We start from the raw sequence: 14,523 nt of genomic DNA, 5'->3' as shown, positions 1-14,523 counted from the left end.
GTGACCCCATATCAAACAGCTGGTGCCGATTAGTATTCCTTTTTAAAAAAGTGAACCTGGCGGAAGGGCTTCTGGAGGGCGCCGAGGAGGTGAGTAGCCATCTTTGCTTACACGCAAAGAGCCCGGGGGTGCTGGAATTGCCCGGAGACATGGGTAAAGGGTCCGGGGGCAGCCCGCATTGCAGAATAAAGTGACAGAGGCATCATAATGGTTGTACACAAAGTTGTTTAACGTGCTGTACCATACCCCACTCCTGATGGTGCTACCCCCTCCCTCCTACCCCAGTGCCCTCAGTGATCCTCATCGTGCCTGGCCCTCCTAAGTCTACCACTACGTCTTGGTGTTTCCCCAGGATGCACATCAGAGGTGGAGGCCGCCAGCTACTTACCTCGTCCTGTGGCCCTCGATGCCCCTGGCAGGCATGCTCTGGGGTCGGAGGGCCGGCCCCGTCATATGGAGAACCTGCAGACAGTGACCCAAGTAAGGCAATCACTACTCACATCTGACAGGTCCTCCAGGTGGAGCCCAGTGTTTCCTCACCTCTGCGGCATCCGACAGTCTCCGTGTGGGTGACCGATCTGTCCTCGGCCACCCCAGTAACTTCCAGGACCTCGAAGGAGGTGAGGATTCTTAAGTCCGCCAGCCTGGGACCTTTCCTGCCGATTGTGGGAGAGCTTTTCCTGAGGAGACCGAGAGAGCATCGTTAACCACACGTGTGGTTCAGGTGGTGGGAGAGGGAGTGTGAAGGTGGGGCTGGGGGAGAGGGGGCCTGGGGGGTCACTTGGTTAATTGATGTTCCCTTTTGGAGGGGGGGGGGGGCGCAGGGCATTGGTGTCTACGCACTCGTGCTGCCCAGTGTAGGTCGTTGACCTTCTTGCTGTTGGCCAGTCTGCTTGATCATACTGTTGGAACGAACGGCTGCCGCCACCTCATCCCAGGCAACGTTGGCTGCCTTGTGGCTCACCCTCCGGGACCCGCAGTGGAACAGGACATCCCTCCTGGTCTCCACTGCGTCCAGGAGCCTCCCTAGGACAGCATCTGCGAATCCTGGGGCTGGACTCCTCGGCGCAATTATTGCGAGCTGGCTGGCTGGTGTTGGTGAGCAAGTGCAGTTAAAGTGCTGCTCGACCTTGTTAGAAAGGGTCTGGCGAGCAATGCCCTGGAAAATCGGATGGTAGGGCATTATTTGCAGTGAGAAGCCCGCGAGGCCTTTTAATGTTGAATTGCGTTGACGGTTTCGCTGGGCCGAGCACCGGGAAGCTCGCGACAATTCCCGCTCGCTACCATACTTGGAAATTTTCAGGAGAATCGCATCCCCAGTATCCAGTATCCAGCAAGCGTAGGACAAGACCAAAACCCACGTGTGTGTTTATCTGGTATAACAGAGAACATAGAACATACAGTGCAGAAGGAGGCCATTCGGCCCATCGAGCCTGCACTGACTCACTTAAGCCCTCACTTCTACCCTATCCCATTAACCCAATAACCCCATCTAACCTTTTTGATAAGTGAGCAGCGGTCACACTTGTTCTCCACATCTCGAAAAATCCACTCATCTTCACCGTTGGCCAATGTGTTCTAGGTAATACTTTGAACTGAATCAAACTCAGTCTGGAACAAGACGAAGTGGAATTCACCCTGTAGAGGGCTTCCCTCCAAGCCTCCTCAGTAAGCAAGGGGCCTAGCTCCCCAACTCATTTCTCATATACTCTATTCAGATAGGAAGGATCTGAAGAAAGGATAAAGTTGTACAGGTTTGAAATAAACCCCTGGTTCTGTTGAGCCAAGGACAGGACCTTCCCTATCAATGAAGAAGGTGGGGTCCAGGGGAAGGAAGAAAATAACTTATGTGAGAAACTCCGAATATGAAAGAAACAAAAAAGATTGCAGCCGGTCAGACTATCTGTCTGTGGGTCTCTCAAGGCTGGCAAAACCGCCAGCTAGAAATAAGTCCGCGAAGTGCATAAGATCTCCAGTTCTCCAAGACCTGAACGATGGATCCAAGCTCAAAGGCACAAAGAGGTGATTGTCGCAAATCAAGGCAAGCAAGAACAGTGAGATAAGGTTGAAGTGCTGCCGGAACTGCTTCCAAATCCTGAGTGAGGAGTTCATCACAGGACTGTAGGAAAGACCTATAGGGGAGAAAGGCAGCAGTAATTGTGGTGTGTAGGGAGGAGACAGTGGTGCAAGATCGTGCCTTCATTTTACTCCCAATTCGATCCAGGGTCACTAAGCCATTGCAGGCTTTTCTATATGTTAGCAGCCCAATAATGAAACAGGAGATTTGGAAGGGCTAAACCTTTTGATCCTCTGCCTCTCTGAAGCAGAGCGCTGCAGACACTGGGACTTTTGTCTGTTCAGATAAAAGCTGAAATTAATTTGTTAATTGTAATATGTTGAAATAAAAATAAGAATCTTGGGAGCACATTCATCTTGATGGTTTGGACCCTGCCTGCGAGAGTCAAAGGAAGATTACTACACCTCGAAGTCTGCTTTAACCTTGCCGATGAAGCTTGAATAGTCCAGTTTGTGGAGCAAAGCCCAGTTTTGGGCTACGCAGATGCACCGGTATCTGAAATTAGAGGGCGATTTCCCGCTCGCTACCACACATAGAAACATTTTGGTTAAATCACACCCAGTGTGTGCAGTTTTGATCTCCACATTTAAGAGAGGATATACTTGCAGTAGAGGCAGTACAATGAAGAATGGTCCTTGGGATGAGGAGGTTGTCCTGGCCTGTGATGAGAGACCTGAGTAAATTGGGCTTATATTCTATGGAGTTAGGCAATCTCATTGAAACCTACAAAATTTTGAAGGGGCTTGGTAGGGTAGATGCTGAGAGAGTGATTCTGTTGGCCAGGGAATATAAAGCACAGGTGCACAGTGTAAGGACAAAGGACTGAGTTGAGGAGAAATTGCTTCACTGAAAAGGTTGTGAATCTTTGGAATTCTGTATCCCCAGAGAGTTGTGGATGCTCCTATCATTGGATACATTTAAGGCTGGGATAAACATATTTTCTGCCTCTAAGGGAATTAAGGGATATGGGGAAAGGGTGGAAAAATGAAATTGAACCCCAAGGTCAGCCATTATTTTATTGAATGGTGGCGGAACAAGCTCGATGGGCTGTATGGTCTATTCCTATTTCTTGCGTTGCCCCATTTGATTAAGGTCTATAAGGTTGTTGAGGGGCCTGGTTAGAGTGGATCGGAAGGATCTATGTCCCTCAGAGGGCCAGTGACTAGAGAGCAAGTGATTGGTAGAAGGTTAGAGGGATACGGACCCAGAAAGTGTAGAAGATTGTAGTTTAGTCGGGCAGCATGGTCGGCACGGGCTTGGAGGGCCGAAGGGCCTGTTCCTGTGCTGTACATTTCTTTGTTCTTTGTTCTTTGTTTAGAGGGGAGATGAGAAAAACCTTTTCACTCAGCGGGTGGTCCAATTCCAATATTCTTCCTGCACCTAGTGGTGCATTAAGGCAGACTTTCATCTGTTTCCATAGCTAGTTATTCATGACTTCCAGAATGTCTCCCGCTCTTTTCGCTAAACATTGGCTTGTTTGAAGGATATGCAGAGTGACACTCAACCTGTTTGGCGGCATAATGAAAGCACTTTCTTGGCCATGAACTCTTAGGGTGGAACTTGAACCTCAACCTTCTGGCTCCGAGGCAGGGATACCACTGGACCACAAGACCTCCCAGTAGTTGGTTAGAACTCAAAGGATAGTCGAGGTAGAAAACCTCAACTCAAAAGCTCCAGGGCTGTGGATCAAGAGTTGGAAAATGGGATGAGGCTATGTGGTTTGTTTTTTGGCACAGGCACACAATGGGCAGAGTGGCTGGCTGCCTTCAGTGCCATCGATTTTGCTACATTTTCCATAAATCTGAAAACAAGGGATATGAAGAGAGGGTGGCGGAATGGCAGTATTTGAATAGCTCCTTGGGAGAGCCAGCATGGACACGGTGGGCAGAATGGCTGCCTCTGCGCTGTAACAATTCTAAGATTATATGTTCTAACTTAGATTCCCCTCCTTTATTTCTCAGCCTGAAGTAGGGGTCCTTCCTTTTGATTCCCTTTTTCCTCTTTATTTTTGCTGTTATCATTTTGATCCATGGGTGCTTAATGGATATGTATCTTTAAGTCAAGCAGCAGAGAGAAGAAAGAATTTAAGAAGTTGTAACATAGTATGTGGTGCTGCTAGCTTTGGACAGCAAAACCCAGACTTCGGCACCTGAGAGTTGGGGTGTGACTTGGTCCGACTGATTGGCCGATGGTCAATGAATTGGCCAAAAGGCCGTATTCTCGGTAAGAGGTGGTGATTGGGTCCTACTCGAATGGAATGATATGCAGAGAAAGGAGCTTGGCTTGAATTCTGGACACTCAAGGGAAAGGAACTTCCCCTTTCCCCCTCTCTCTGTCTCTGCCTCTCTCCCTTTCCCTCTCTTTCACTTTCCCGCTCCCTTTCCCCTTTCGTTCCCGCTCCCATTCCCCTCCTCCTCCTGCTCCTTTCCCCTCCCGCTCCTGCTCCTTTCCCCTCTCGTTCCCGCTCCCTTTCCCCTCCCGCTCCTGCTCCTTTGCCCCCTCGCTCCCGCTCCCTTTCCCCTCCCGCTCCTGCTCCTTTCCACTCCCGCTCCTGCTCCTTTCCACTCCCGTTCCTGCTCCTTTCCCCTCCCGCTCCTGCTCCTTTCCCCTCTCGTTCCCGCTCCTTTCCTCTCTCGCTCCTGCTCCTTTCCCTTCCCGCTCCTGCTCCTTTCCCCTCCTGCTCCCACTCCTTTGCCCCCTCGCTCCCGCTCCTTTCCCCTCTCGCTCCCGCCCCTTGCCCCCTCGCTCCCCCTTGCCCCCTCGCTCCCCCTTGCCCCCTCGCTCCCCCTTTGCCTCTCTCTGGAAAGCAATTTACTTGTACTTCTTTCCATTTAGTATACTGTATCTACAACTGACAATGTGATCGCTGCTATATTAGGGAGGACAAGGGCAGCCTAGTTGACATGCTTTGTGGAACTCCTCCATTTATTATACAGTTGTAACCCCACGCTTCCTGTTGTTTTAGCTTTTAAAAAAAATCTCTGTAGTGTTTCAGTGAAGCTCGAGGTATCGCACCTCCTCTTTTGACTGGGCATTTCACAGTCCACCGGACTCTGCATTGAGTTCATTTCTTTGCATGTTGTTTTTTTCCCCTCACTTCTCTTATTTCCTTCACTTTAGCTTCAGATGGCAGCTATCCTGCCATTCACAAATCCTGGAGACATATCTTTTGTTTCCTCACGTGCCATTACCACTCCCTGTGGCTTTGCATTTTGAAACCTTGTGTTATTTAATTTCTCCACCATATCACTGACCCATCTCTTTTGATCTTCTTTACACCCTTCCCCATTTAACTCTCTCAAAACCTACTACATTTCTAACTTTTCCTAAATTCTGATGAAAGGTCAGACATGAAATGTTAACTCCACTTCCTACTCCGCAGATGCTACCAGACATGCTGAGAATTTCCAGAATTTTCTGATTTATTTTCAGATTTCCTGAATTTCTGCAGTATTTTGCTTTTGTATTTGTACTTTCAAGTATCTGCTTGAACACCTTTTATGTGCATGAATGTGGTGTATTTCAGACCATTTAGTTGAATGTTTGCTGCTAATTGCCACAAAAGCCTCACCACTTACTGTAACTACTTGTCTTTACAGGGTGTTGAAACAGGATTTGTTCCAAGTGTTCAAGATTTTGACAAAAAGCTTGCTGAAGCTGATGCCTACTTACAGATCTTGATCGAGCAACTGAAGGTAATGGAACCTAATTTATTCTAACTTTCAAAAGCTTGGGTGAGTTTGCAAAAGGTCCACTGTGACGTTTCAAAGACTGGAACCCCAGAGCAGTGCTCTAGGTTTGTGGATTACCCTACTGTGTGCAAAACCAAATAAACAAAATCAAATAAACTGAGGGACAAATTAAAGAGACCGGCCCTTTAAAGGGAAACTACCTTAAATAAAGACAAAATCATAAAAATCCCTGCAGTGCAGAAGGAGGCCATTTAACCCATTGAGTCTGCATCGACCCAATCCCCCACCATATTCCTGTAACCCTACCTAACATTTGGACACTAAAGTGCAATTTGGCATGGCCAATCCACCTAACTTGCACTTCTTTGGAGTGCGGGAGGAAACCGGAGCACCCCGAGGAAACCCACGCAGACAAGGAGAACGTACAGACTCCGCACAGACAGTGACCCAAGATCAGAATCAAACCCGGCTTTGTGCTGTGTGAGACAGCAGGGCTAACCACTGTGCCATCATGCCACCCCTGAAATGAAACTTAATATATCAAACCAAAACATGATTGAGGATTGACATTGCACCTCATTCCCCGGGGCAGACACAGAACGCCTCGGCTGTGGTGTTGGACTCCCCGTGCTCCCTCTCCAAGGACTCCCAGCCGCGAATGTAGTTGCTGTAGGGGGACATATAGTCAGGTTGAATGACCCCATCCGTCACCCCCTGCCTGGCCTGTTGATGGCAAATTTGGCCAGGCCCTGGAGCAGGTTTATGAGGAAGTCCTCCTCTTTCCCCATCCCCCTCAGAATGCCAAGTCCACTGTAATACTGTGTATATAAAACATAATTGCTTAAGTGTTATCATTTAGCCAACGTGGACCAACCAGATTCCAAAACAAAAACTGGAAATCTGCCATAGGTATCCTGCTAATTTTGCTATACCTAGCCCCAGAGACAAATAAATGAGGTGTATACTGTAAAGCCAGCTTGTCCAACCTTTTCGCTCTGGGGACCATGTTTACATATTCCTTTTTCTTGAGGGCCAATGAGCAAATTTTGGACGATGAGGTTTGGCAAAACAAATTGAACTTCAGAAAAAGTTGAGGTTTTAAGGAAAGAAACTATTGCTGAACAAATGTAAAGCAATGTCACAGCAATAAATTGTTGAGTTTAAACAGAATAAGCAATAAAAATTACCAGAATATTGAAGGGTCAGTGCATGCGGGTGGATGTGTGCATGTGCATGTTGGTGAGAGTGAGTGAGAAAACTGAGACTGGGCATAGGGCAGACTTGCACTCACCCCCACCTGACGAATGTGATATAAAATAGTTACTTTAGAGATATTAGTTAATGTAATGTAGAAATAAGCCACTTTGATTCTGGCAAGTAGAGACAAAGGATTTTAGACTGCATGGAAAAAAGCAGGAAGAGGTGTGTCTATGAGAGTGATGCTGAATTGATAGGGGCCGGAGAAAGGGATTGGAAGTGAGCCAATCAGAATAGATCAAACAAGTCAGGAGGGACATAGGATGACCTATGGGTGTCGAGTATGTGAAACTTGATGCCATTTGAATGTATCAGTACTGATCTCTCTGTCTGGGACATTCACTTAGTTCCCGGGGCTGCAGAGAGCAACATGTTATCTGTATCACTGTGGACTAGGTAGCTTGCAAGCTGAATAAAATAACTTCTGTTATACTTGCAAATCCACGTCGACTTTTATTGAGGCCAGACTGACGGATAAAGAAATTTGGGATTCAACACACCCACTCAGTCACTCACTCTCCCTCACACACATGCCCACTCAGTCATTGTCTCCTCCCCAGTCCCACCAGAATGACAAAACCTCAACCTCACTGGACCCAATGCAACTTTGCCCTCCCTGGTTCTAACCCTAACCCTTCCGGGCTCCCCAGCCCAATGTAGGTTAGCTTCCTGGCACTGCCATTGCTCAGCTCCAGCCCCGCCGTTGCTTGACTCGTGGGCTGTGACCCCGACTTCTCTCGCCCACCGGCCTTCAGCATACTGTTCGCTCCTCCACCAATCAGAGATTACTTCTCTCCCTCATTTGTTGCTGGTAGGCTGACTAGCCAACCTCACTCACTCTTCCCTATCAAGTTTAGTTACTCCTCTGCCCCTGCACTCAGCTCCAACCTTGGATGAAATCCTCTGGCCACGCTGCGTCGGAAAAGCAGTTCACCGTGGTGAACTGTGGCCGGTGAAAGTCGGGAGATGCCGTTCCTGGGATCTACCCAGCTCACCATGCCTCGCGAGATTCAACGCAATATCACGAGGCATTGCAAGGGGAATTCTGCCCACAATGGGCGGGATCGGTTTTTGGCAATTCTGCTTATTAGAGCGAGGTAATAAGCCTTACACTAATGTGCAGATTCCCAAGGTACCTGGGGCTTTGGGATTCAATCCTTTCGCTTTGGGGACCTCGGGCGAACGCCATTTGGTACTGGTCTCCATAAACGGGGACCGATGGAACAGCACTAGTGGGGGTCTCCAAGGGGATCGGAGGCCCCCAGCTGCATGCCCTTTGGGCAGGGTGGTGTCCTGGCACTGCTGGTGCCAACTGCGTACCCTGGTAGTGCCAGCTGGCCAGTCAGCAGCAAATGTGGGAGCGAAACACCCTGCTATTGGAGAAGCAGCTTCAAGTGGAATCTGGCATTGAAACTCAATTGATTGACAGGAAGCAACATGCTTACAGGAAGGTGGAGCAAGCACGTAGAGGGGCTTTGTGGGCCGCATCGGACCCTCAGGCTGTATCTTGGACAGGCCTGTCTTAAAACATTTTGCCCAGCAGTTCTGGAAATCCCATGACGGTAGCCACCTCGCCCTACTAGGTGCCTGCATCTTTCCTCCATTCAAAGAACAAATAACAATACAGCACAGGAACAAGCCCTTCGGCCCTCCAAGCCTGTACCTGTCATGATACCATTCTTGGCAAAAACCCTCAGCACCTCCTGGTGCCATATCCCTCTATATCCATCCTATCCATGTATTTATCGAGATGCCTTTTGAACGCTGTTAATGTATCTGCTTTCACAACCTCCCCTGGCAACACGTTCCAGGAACTCCCCACCCTCTGCATAAAAAACCTGCCTTGCATATCTCTTCTAAACCTTGCCCCACGGATCTTACCTGGTGACTGACCCCTCCACCCTGGGAGTACCTGCCCATCAACCAGTACCTGCCCATCAACTCTATCCATGCCCCTCATAATTTTGTAGACCTCTACCAGGTCACCCCCGTCGTTCTAATGAAAACAGTCCGAGTCTATTCAGCCTCTCCGCATAGCTAACACCTTCCAGACCAGGCAACATCTTGGTAAACCTCCTCTGCATCCTCTCCAAAGCCTCCACATCCTTCTGGTAGTGTGGCGACCAGAATTGTGCGCAATATTCTAAGTGCAGCCGTACCAAGGTTCTATCCAACTGCAGCACGACTTGCCAGTTTTTATACTCGATGCCTCATCCAATGAAGGCAAGCATTCCATATGCTTTCTTGACTACCTTGTCCACTTGTGTTGTCACTTTCAAAGATCTGTGGACCTGCACGTCCAGATCTCTCTGACTTTCTATATTCCTAAGAGCTTTGCCATTTGCAGTGCATTTCCATTCTATATTAGACCTACCAAAATGCATTATCTTGCATTTGTCTGGATTAAACGCCATTTGCCATTTCTCTGCCCAAGTCTCCAACCTATCTATGTCTTGCTGTATCCTCTGACAATCTTCAATACTATCTGCAACTCCACCAACCTTGGTGTCTTCCGCAAACTTACTAATCAGACCAGCAACATTTTCCTTTTTCCTCCAAATCATTTGTCCATACTACAAATACCAAAGGCCCAAGCACCGATCCCTGTGGAACACCACTAGTCACAACCTTCCATTCAGAAAAACACATTTCTACTGCTTTGCATTCTCAGTTCTGTATCCATCTTGCCACATCGCCTCTGATCCCATGTGACTTTACCTTTTTAAAAATAAATTTGGAGCACCCAATTATTTATTTTTTCCAATTAAGGGGCAATTTAGTGTGGCCAATCCACCTAACCTGCACATCTTTCGGTTGTGGGGGTGAAATCCACGCAGACACTGGAAGAATGTGCAAACTTCACACGGACGGTGACCCAGGGCCGGGATTTGAACCCGGGTCCTTAGCGCCACAGTCACAGTGCTAACCACTGCGTCACGTGTTGCCCCGACTTTCCCTTTTGTATCAATCTGCCATGAGGCACCTTGTCAAAGGTTTTACTGAAGTTCATGTAAACAACATCCACCATATCAATCATCCTTGTCAGCTCCTCAAAAAACTCAATCGAGTTAGTGAGGCACGAACTCCCCTTCACAAAACCATGCTTTCTATTGCTAATGAGTCCATTTGTTTCAAAATGGGTATCAATCCTGGCCTTGAGAATTCTCTCCAATAATTTACCTACTACTGATGTGAGGCTCACCGGCCTATAGTTTCCTGGATTATCCCTGCTAGCTTTCCCAAACAGCAGTATCACATTAGCTATTCTCTTCCCCCCCCCCCCCCCCCCCCACCCCCACCCCCGCTTAAGTACCCTCCTACTTTATTATACTCCTAAAGGGTTTCAACTGTCCCCACTCTTCTAGACTGTACAACCGCCTCCTTTTTCTTTTTGATGAGGTTCACAATATCCCTTGTTATTCAAGGCTTCCTAAACTTCCCATACTTGTCCCCTTTGTTCTCTCAGGAACGTGACTTTCCTGAATCTTAATCAACTGTCTCTTGAAAGACTCCCACATGTTCGATGTTGATTTACCCTCCAACAGCCACACCCAATCCAAATTCTTCAATTCCTGTCTAAAGTTATCGTGATTTGTCTTTCCCCAGTTTAGCATCTTTAACCCGAGAGTTACCTTCATCCCTATCCAAAAGTTCCCCAAAACCTATGGAATAGTGGTCACCACTCCCAAAATGTTCCCCTACTGAAATCTCAACCACCTGTCCAGGCTCATTCCCCACTACCAGGTCCAGTACTTCCCCTTTCCTCGATGGACTATCTACATATTGCATCAAGAAGCCTTCCTGGATACACCTTACAAACTCTGCCCCATCCAAGCCCCTAGCACTAAGTGAGTCCCAGTCAATATAGGGGAAATTAAAATCCCCTACCAAAACAACCCGGTTACTTTTGCACCGATCCAAAATCTCTATACCTATCTGCTCCTCTATCTCTCGCTGGCAGTTGGGCTGGGGCCTGTAATAAACCCCCAACATTGTGATTGGTCCCTTCCTGTTCCTGAGCTCTATCCACATTGTATGAGCCCTCCGATGTGTTCTCCTGCAGTACGGCAATAATATTCTCCTTGACCAGTAATGCAACTCCCCCACCCCTTTTACATCCCCCTCTATCTTTCCTGAAGCACCTATATCCTCCAACGTTCAGCTGCCAATCCTGCCTTTCCTTTAACCACATTTCTGTGAATGCCACAACATCATAGTTCTAAGTACTAATAAGTGCTCTACGTTCATCTGCCTTACCTGCTATACTTCTGGTGTTGAAACAAATACACTTCAAACCACTGCGTTTGAACAGACAGGAGGTGATGTTCTCTTATTTTTAATTCTCTATTTCCCCTTCAGTTGTTACACCTTCCAAGCTAACGCTCTGGTTCCCACCTCCCTGCCATACTAGTTTATATCCTCCCAAGTGACTCTAGCAAACCCCCCGCCAGGATATTCGTGCCCCTCCAGTTTAAATGCAACCCGTCCTTCTTGTACAGGTCCCACCTGCCCCGGGAGAGATCCCAGTGGTCCAGAAATCTGAAACCCTTCCTCCTACACCACCAGTTTAGCCACGTATTTAGCTGCACTATCCTCCTATTTCTAACGTCACTGGCACGTGGCACAGGGAGTAATCCTGAGATTTGAACTCTAGAGGACAGAACTTGAGGTGAAAGGGTTATTAACGAGTAAGTGTTGCTTGATAATACAGTTGACTACTCCTTCCATCACTTTGCTGATGATTTGTGAGTAGGCTGATGGAACGGAAATTGGCTGGACTTGATCTGGCCTTAACTTTGTGCAGCAACAGTCTAATGATTGAATGCATAAAATTCATTAGGCTGTTGTGGACAATGTAATTTTTGAATATTAAGGTTTTATTTAAACCCTTATTTTAGACATCAAAATAAGTACCCAGTTGAGTATCCAGTGTTGGCTCAATTAAAAAAAATATATATTTTTTATTCTCCTTTTTCACATTTTCTCCCAAATTTACACCCAATAAACAATAATCAGTAACAAATGTAATAACAAAGAACAAAGAAAAGTACAGCGCAGGAACAGGCCCTTCGGCCCTCCAAGCCCGAGCCGACCATGCTGCCCGACTAAACTACAATCTTCTACACTTCCTGGGTCCGTATCTCTCTATTCCCATCCTATTCATGTATTTGTCAAGATGCCCCTTAATGTCAATCCCCATATCAATAACAACGATCCCATCCTCCCACCAAACCCCCAAACATTAGCCTGCATGTTAACAAAAACAAATGAGAAAGAGGAATTAGGAATCACCCATAGTCGCCATTAACATATACAGACCCCTCCCCCAACCCTCCAATTCCCTAACCCCCCTAATGTTCGAAGTGATCCAATTCTCGAAAGTGCATAATGAATAACGCCCATGAATTGTAGAATCCCTCCATCCTTCCCCTCAGTTAAAATTTGACCGTTTCAAGCGTCAAGAATTCCAGCAGGTTCCCCTGCCACCCCAGGGCACAGGGTGGCGAGGTTGATCTCCACCCTAACAGGATCCGCCTTCGGGCGATCAACGAGGCGAAGACTACGACATCTGCCTCCGCACCCGTTTCCAACCCCGACTGGTCCGACACCCGGAATATGGCCTCCTGAGGGCCCGGGTCAAGATTCACGTGCACCACTTTAGAGATTACCCTCAACACCTCCTTCCAGTAATCCTCCTGCTTTGGACAGGACCAAAACATATGAACGTGGTTTGCGGGGCCCTCCCCCGCAACGTTCGCACACATCTTCTACCCCCTCAAAGAGCCGGCTCATCCTCGCCCTTGTAAGGTGTGCTCTATACACCACCTTCAGCTGTATCAGCCCCAACCTCGCACACTAGGTGGAGGCGTTCACCTTCTGGAGCACCTCGTACAAGAACCCCTCCCCCATACCCTCTCCCAACTCTTCCTCCCACTTTGCCTTGATCCCATCGATGCCTTTTCCTCCTCCAAAATAGCCCGTAAACCGCCGATACGAACCCCTTCTCCAGTCCCCCTGTCGTCAGCACCTCCTCCAGCAATGTGGAAGCCGGCTCTACTGGGAAGCTCTGCATCTCCTTTCTGGCAAAGTCTCGAACTTGCATGTATCTAAATATTTCCCCCTGCTCCAGCCCATACTTCGCTCCCCACTCCTTCAATCCCGCAAAACTCTGGAATAGGTTTGGATGAACTGCCTTCATAAAACCACTGAAATGTATGTGGACTGTCATTTACTGTGACAGTTTTAATACAACTGAGTGACTTGCAACACCAATTCAGAGTGCAGTTAATAGTCAACCACATTGGACTAGCCCAAATATGACTCCAAATCTATAGCAGAAATTGCTTGGGCCCATTAAATTGTGCAACGTGTAAATGCAGTAGAGGAATTTTGGACCAAACCAGATAAGGAAGGCAGATTTCTTTCCCAATTCGGATTTTTACTGACAATCATGTAGTTTTGAGCTCTGTGTTACTCATGCAAGCTTTCCTGGATCTATTTAATTAACATAACCTAAATTCCTCTGTTGTAATGGTGGGATTGGAACTTTCATCTTCAGATTATTAGCCCAGGCTTCTGGATTACAAATAGCGAAAAAAGATGACACTGTACCCATAAAAACAATCAAAGCATTTTTAGTGATTTTCTGTGAGCTGAATGGCCAGATTTTCTCAATCTACTAAAGCAGTCGATGTCCATATACAACAAGAACTAGACAATGTTCAGGCGTGGCCTGATGTGTGGTACGAATGTTTTCTGCCAGGCAATGACCATCTCTGACAAGAGAGAATCTAACTAGATCCCCTTGATAATCAATAGCATTACCATAATTGAAATTCTCTCTGTTAACACATTGGAGATATCATTAAGCAGATGCTGAACTGGACCACCCATTTAAGTATTGTGGCTTCAGAGGTGCGTCAGAGGCTAGGAATTCTGCAGCGAGTAACTCGCCTCTTGGCTCCCCAAAGCTTGTCAACCATCTGCAAGGAACAAGTTAGGAGTGCAAAGGAATAAACTCAACTTGCCTGAATGAGTGCAGCCCAAGAACACTCGGAAGTTCAACACCATGCAGGACAAAGCAGCCCGCTTGACTGACATCATCATCATAGAATCATAGAATTTACAGTGCAGAAGGAGGCCATTCGGCCCATCGTGTCTGCACCGGCTCTTTGAAAGAGCACCCTACCCAAGCCCACACCTCCACCCTATCCCCATAACCCAGTAACCCCACCCAACACTAAGGGCAATTTATCATGGCCAATCCACCTAACCTGCACATCTTTAGACTGTGGGAGGAAACCGGAGCACCCGGAGGAAACCCACGCACACACTGGGAGGATGTGCAGACTCCGCACAGACAGTGACCCAAGCCGGGAATCGAACCTGGCACCCTGGAGCTGTGAAGCAATTGTGCTAACCACCATGCTACCGTGCTGCCCTCCCATCTACCATGTTAAACTTTCGCCTCTTGAACCACAGAAGCACAGTGGTGCA

General features: G+C 47.7%; 1 protein-coding gene across 5 annotated transcripts in view; it reads left to right on the top strand.

The window, feature by feature from the left end:
• Nucleotides 1–14,523, top strand: part of osbpl9 (oxysterol binding protein-like 9) — a 353,537-nt gene that overhangs the window by 207,771 nt on the left and 131,243 nt on the right. For all 5 annotated transcript variants that reach the window (XM_072510896.1, XM_072510895.1, XM_072510897.1 and 2 more), the window contains one exon: nt 5,677–5,772. In XM_072510896.1, the coding sequence (XP_072366997.1) occupies nt 5,677–5,772 (96 nt within the window). The remainder of the gene's footprint in view (nt 1–5,676; nt 5,773–14,523) is intronic.

This window comes from Scyliorhinus torazame, chromosome 7 (genome assembly GCF_047496885.1).
Source record: "Scyliorhinus torazame isolate Kashiwa2021f chromosome 7, sScyTor2.1, whole genome shotgun sequence".
NCBI lineage: Eukaryota > Metazoa > Chordata > Chondrichthyes > Carcharhiniformes > Scyliorhinidae > Scyliorhinus > Scyliorhinus torazame.
This window is presented reverse-complemented; position numbering and strand designations above follow the sequence as displayed.